The sequence below is a fragment of the Crocodylus porosus genome, unplaced genomic scaffold (genome assembly GCF_001723895.1).
Source record: "Crocodylus porosus isolate Cpor-Errol unplaced genomic scaffold, CroPor_comp1, whole genome shotgun sequence".
NCBI lineage: Eukaryota > Metazoa > Chordata > Crocodylia > Crocodylidae > Crocodylus > Crocodylus porosus.
The window spans coordinates 231,435,654-231,441,653 of record NW_017728886.1 but is presented as its reverse complement, the minus strand read 5'-3'; the positions used below and the strand labels follow the sequence as shown (position 1 = coordinate 231,441,653).

Genomic DNA, 6,000 nt, shown 5'->3' with positions numbered 1-6,000 from the left:
TCCCCCACAAACCCCATATCTACCCACACCCCACATATCCACACACCCACACACTCCCACACCCTTCTCCATACCCCACAGACACGCACACCAACAGCCCTCCACAAACCTATACCCACCTCTCCATGCCCCCCATCTCCCAACAATATACAAGAGTAAGACTTCATTTTAAGCTATTGTGCGATTGCCTCTGTGTACACTACACAAATGTATGTAAATCAGGACAAAAATATTTTTTGAAATCAAATTAATGAATGTAGAGGTCCAATTTTTTTTAGAATATAATTTGGTATTTTTCTGGTCCTGAGATGGCAAAACCCCTTGCTGAAAAGAGTATTCTTGGGGGCAAGGGGAGGGACTTCTGGTGGCAAAATTCAGGGGTTAGGGAGCAACCAGGGGGTGGGGCATCTAAGGAGCAGGGCTCATATAAATGCATTTATTCATGTTTTGTTATGTATGTGTGCTATGGATTAGCTGCCTGTGGCCCTAAAGTTCAGAAGTACCTCTGGTGGAAATGATAATTGACCATACGACAACTGGTTCAGTTCCACATGACTCTTGGCCATACATCCTGGTCTATTTATATTGACTGTCCCTTTCCCAAATGGATGTACTGGGGTGTAATTTTCTATGCTGTTACCTTTATCCTCTTGTTTGGCACCTTCTACTATTGGATATATAAACTACCTAAAGAACATGTAAAGAATGGCAAAATAGCAGGGCAGGGCTACTGATGCAGTTTGCCTCAACTCGGTAAGCGGCCCTCTGCCTAAAATAATTGCCCACTCCTGCTCTAGCAGCCTTTTTGTCTCTGGCTGAGAGGAATTTTTCACTGGGTATGAGCAAACCTGTGCATGTCTCTTCTCGGTGGCCTTAGAAGAGAGGATAAATGAAAGCATGGGGATGAAGAAGTGGGAAAGATTCTGCCTCTGTCAAAAAAGAGCATAGACTGAAAAGGAAGGGTATCTGCAAACAAGGGTAGAGAAAGGGAATAAAATACTGCATAATTGGGGAGGAAAGGGGTTGTTAGCTAAAAAAAAAAAAACAAAAAACCCTCTCATAAAATAAAATCCATTATAGTCCAGTAATGATAGCTATTTGGATTGGGAACCAAAGGTCCTTTACAGTGAAGCTGTCACCTTTTTATGCATTGTCCATATGTAATAAATGTGGGAGGCTCCTTTACATGCACAGGCCTGAGCAAACAAAATGAACGTTTGGTTTTGAACTCTGAATAAGGTATGTCTTACTGTGTTTATCTTTCTGCATTGCAATATAGAAACCAGAAAGATTTTTGTTCAAAAATGAATGATCAGTTGAATTTTGCAACCAGAATTTGTATTAAAAATACCATAATTTGGGGCTTGTTTTAGCAATGATTCTCAGCTGGGGTGGTCCAAGATCCTTCCGAGGGTGACATGATGCCTTGTTCTTGTGCCAGGAGGTAAGCAATTGCTGCTCTTCCTTCTCAGGGCTGGGCATCCAGCATCCCATAGAGAAGTGAGGCCTGCAGTTGTTCTCTGCTCCAGCAGCTCCCATGCCAGTCCCCATGCTCCCAGCAACGTGCTGTGCTGTGCATATAAGCAGCCATGCGGCTGTGAAGCTGCACTTTTCAGCCTGGCTCAACCTCTGTCCCTCCCCACCCCGCTCCCTCCTGGAAGGGCAGGAGGAACCGCAGGTAGATCTAGCTCCGGTTGCAGGTGTTTAAGTCCCTGGAAGAGCAGTGCTTTTCTCCTTAGGTACTGGGACTGGGAGGGGGCACATGGTGAGAGAAGTAGGGCACAGTGGGGCAAGTGCCTGCCCTCCAACCCTCACCTAGCATTAGCTAGATTCTAGCTCATTAGTTCTCAGTCAAGCTGCCCCCTAAATTTAAAATAAATTATGAAGGAAGACCTTGAGGCTAAAAAGGTTGAGACCTACTGTATTAGCAGATTTTCTTGTAAATATAAAAGGTATTTTGACTGCATCTTAAACAGGAATCTGGGTCTTTGCACAAAAGTAATATCCAAGACACACAACCTCTAGCATGTACTTGCAAAGCAGATGTTTGTATTTGCTCAGTGTTCTACTAATGGGCTATCCAACTTATTTTCTATAGGAGTTGATTTGTCCAAAGTGGAAAAGCTTCGGAATGCAGGCCAGCTCCTACTGAGGCTGGATTTTGAAAATGACATTAAAAAGATCCTATTATTTCTTAAGGATGTGGGTGTCGAAGACAATCAGCTGGGGCCCTTCCTGACAAAAAACCCTTACATTTTCACTGAAGACTTGGAAGCTCTAGAGACAAGGTATTTGTTTTATGAATCAACAAGCTCCAGACTCCTTTATGCAGTGCCAACTAACTATAATTGCACATCTAAATTTACCCATCTAGAAACAGGTATAACATTACTAGTATTTTGTTAAGTCTAATATTTAATACTTTTACAGTTTAACTGTGGAGCTGATGCTGTGTTGGCAGGGTCCTAAGGAAGCATGCTTAATGTGGCCTCCCATTTCCAAGTACTTATACCATAAACCAGTGGTCAGCAGTGTTTTTTCCAGTGGTGGGCTAGAATGACCCAGCTCTGGTCTCAGGTATGCTGGCACTAGCATGCAGCCAATGTTGCAACTGTTGCTTTTCCTCTCACTCCAGCTGTGGCACAGCACGGTCAAAACTCACTAGCTGTGGCATGGTACAGGCAAAGCCACCCACCACCAAAGCCCTTGCTCCTGCTGTTGCCAAATGCTAGAGTGCCCTCTACTCCAGGTTGGATCCATTTGCCCTGTGGCCTCGATCCTGCTCATTGGCCATAAGTCAGGGGCGGGCAAAATACAGCCCATGAGCCGGATCTGGCCCACTAGGCACTTTCATCTGGCCCACAGCACCCACCAATGAATTGTACGGCACCCAGCTCTTCTGCTTATGAGGGTGGGAGTATGTATATACCCTCTCCCCCCAACATACCCTTACTGTACCTTGCTCCCTTCCCCTCGTGGGTGGAAGGAATCAGCCTGGGTAGCCAACAGGCAGCTTCCAGATGGGACTGCTGCAGCTGTTTGAGACCTTCTTATCTTCTCTGGCATCCTGCTACCCCCAGGAAGCAGGTAGGGAACCAGCAGGGGTAGAGCTGCAGATAAGCAGGAGTGTGAGGCTGTGGCTGGCGGCAGCACAGAGCCTACACTTGGGGGTGGCAGCAGTGTGGACCTTAGGTGGGTAGTGTGTGCATGTGGGGGAAGATGGGGGAGTATGGGGACCCCTCCGCCACATTCTCCTTATGGCGTGCAACCCTAGCAGGCAGGGGAGGGACTTCCAGGGGTCAACAGTTAGGGGTGGGACTTCCAGTTCCAAGATGGTGACCAGGGGGTGAGGCAACTGTCAAGGGGTGGGGCTACCCATGCAGCCCTCAAACTCACCAAACCTCGTTAAGCAGCTCTCCACCCAAAATAATTGCACACCCCTGCCATAAATTATTGGTTGCCTTTTGCCTTTCTCTGAGCCCCTGTCATCTTGTTCCACTTCTTTTCATGCCCTCCTGTTTCTGGTGGTCTGCACTTTTGGGTACCTTAACACCTTTACTGGAATTACCTAGCACAAATAAAGACTAACCATGTTGGACTGAAGTCAGACAGAAGGCCCTGCCCCTCCTTGCCTCCTACCTAACAAGAATGCAGAGAAGTGCTACTTTCTAAACAGGGAGCAGCAATGCACTTATACTTTAACTTGTTGTTGCTAGAGTTAGATCTATTAATACAAGGTGATTTGTTGTGTGCACTGATAAAGATTTTCTTGGCCGATACCAACAGCCAATGATTAATCAACCGTATCAGCCGACGCTGATCCGATAACCGATACTACAAGGCATTTTAAACAACTTACATACATCTGTTTGTTTGTTTGTTTGTTCTGAATTTGTAAACACACCTGTGCACACACCTGCTTCAGCCCTCAATGAAGAAGGTGGTGACCACCTTTTTCTCATTCACATCATCCCCTCACTTATGGCTCCTACCTGCATCCCTGCTCCCTGTGCATCCCATGCTGTTGTCTTGGGTGGCAGGGCAGACCCTTGTGCAGACAGCAGTGCCAGGTGTGTTTGGAGCCCCAGACTATACTGCTGCTTCAGCACTGGTGGGCTCCATGCAGCCAAGCTCCAGCAGCGGCTGGGATGAAGCCGATTTTGCAAAGGTGCCCAGTTCCTTCGGTCCTAGGGAAGCTCTTTGAGAAAATTATCCAGGAGCACATCTGCGAGGGACCAGCAGGTGGGTGCCCCTAAGCATGATCCATGGGCTCATTTGAGGCAGGTCCTGTCAGACCAATTTGATGGCCTTCTACGACCAGGTCACAAAATCCTTGGATGGAGGTGTTGCGGTGGACATAGTCTTTCTGGACTTTAGGAAGGCCTTTGACACTGTCTCTCACCCTATCCTCATTAAGAAATTAGGTGACTGTGGCGTCGATGCCTACATAGTCAGATGGGTTGCAAATTGGCTGGAGGGCTGCACCCAGACAGTGGTGGAGGATGGGTCTTTTTTGACCTGGAGGGATGTGGGCAGTGGGGTCCCCCAGGGCTCAGTCCTTGGGCCCGCACTGTTCAACATCTTTATCAGCGACTTGGATGAGGGAGTAAAAAGCACCTTGTTCAAATTTGCAGATGACACTAAGATGTGGGGAGAAGTGGGCACACTGGAGGAGAGGGACAGGCTGCAACTTGATCTGGACAGGTTACAGGGGTGGGTGGATGAGAACAGGATAGATTTCAGTACGGACAAGTGTGAGGTATTGTACCTGGGGAGGAAGAACCAGCAGCATACCTACAGGCTGAGGAACTCCTTTCTTGTCAACATAGAGGCAGAAAAGGATCTTGGAGTCATTATTGATGCCAAAATGAACATGGACTGCCAATGTGGGGACGCGGTCAGGAAGGCTAACCGCACCTTGTCATGCATCCACAGATGCATCACGAGCAGGTCCAAAGAGGTGATCCTCCCCTCCTATATGACACTGGTTAGGCCACAGTTGGAGTACTGCATCCAGTTCTGGGCGCCGCACTTCAGGAGGGATGTGGCTACCATCGAGAGGGTCCAGAGGAGGGCCACTCGCATGATCACGGGGCAGAAGGGTAGGCCCTATGAAGAGAGGCTACGAGACCTGAACCTATTCAGCTTCCACAAGAGAAGGCGGAGAGGGGATCTGGTGGCCATCTATAAACTGCCCAAGGGGGACCAGCAGGCAATGGGGGAGTCCCTGTTCCCCCAAGCACTACCGGGAGTAACTAGGAATAACAGCCACAAGTTGACTGAGAGTAGGTTCAGCCTAGACATCAGGAGGCGCTACTTCACAGTCAGGGCGGCTGGGATCTGGAACCAACTTCCAAGGGAAGTGGTGCTCGCTTCTACCCTGGGTGTCTTCAAAAAGGAGGCTGGATAATCACCTAGCCGGGGTTGCTTGACCCCAGCATTCTTTCCTGCCCATGGCAGGGGATCGGACTTGGTGATCTACTTAGGTCCCTTCCAACCTTACATCTATGAAACTATGCCCAGCAGAGTGGAATGTCCCTTGTGCAGCAGCACCTTACCCTGCCCACGCGCAGACCAGCATCTCTGTAGCAGCCCTGGCACTCAGGCCCCTAATGCATGCACAGCATTGTCATGGCAGCAGCAGCAGGAATCAGTAATTTGCTGGAACTCTTCGTTGCTGTGACCACTCCCTGGCATCCCCTTCCTCTTCCACTGCTCACTGGGACCTCAGGCCAGCAGTGGCACGTTGAGACCGGACTACACTCACCAGGGTGCTCGGGGTACATGGCCATAATTATCAGCTACAATAACTAAAAAAAGCTGATGGCCGATAACATCAGTTTCTCCTTTTTGTTGGTGCTGATCCAATAGCCATCCGATAAATCGGTGCACCCCTAGTTAGGGTTGAATAGCTTAGGAATCTCACTTCACATGCATCTAAGGCTGCCACTGCTCAAGAAGACCATAAAAATTCAAGCAAATTTATAAGACAGAAAGCTC

At 48.3% G+C, this 6,000-nt stretch overlaps 1 protein-coding gene across 2 annotated transcripts in view; it reads left to right on the top strand.

Moving 5' to 3' along the window:
* Positions 1-6,000, top strand: part of MTERF3 (mitochondrial transcription termination factor 3) — a 32,586-nt gene that overhangs the window by 9,177 nt on the left and 17,409 nt on the right. For both annotated transcript variants that reach the window (XM_019550809.1, XM_019550816.1), the window contains exon 3: positions 2,099-2,288. In XM_019550809.1, the coding sequence (XP_019406354.1) occupies positions 2,099-2,288 (190 nt within the window). The remainder of the gene's footprint in view (positions 1-2,098; positions 2,289-6,000) is intronic.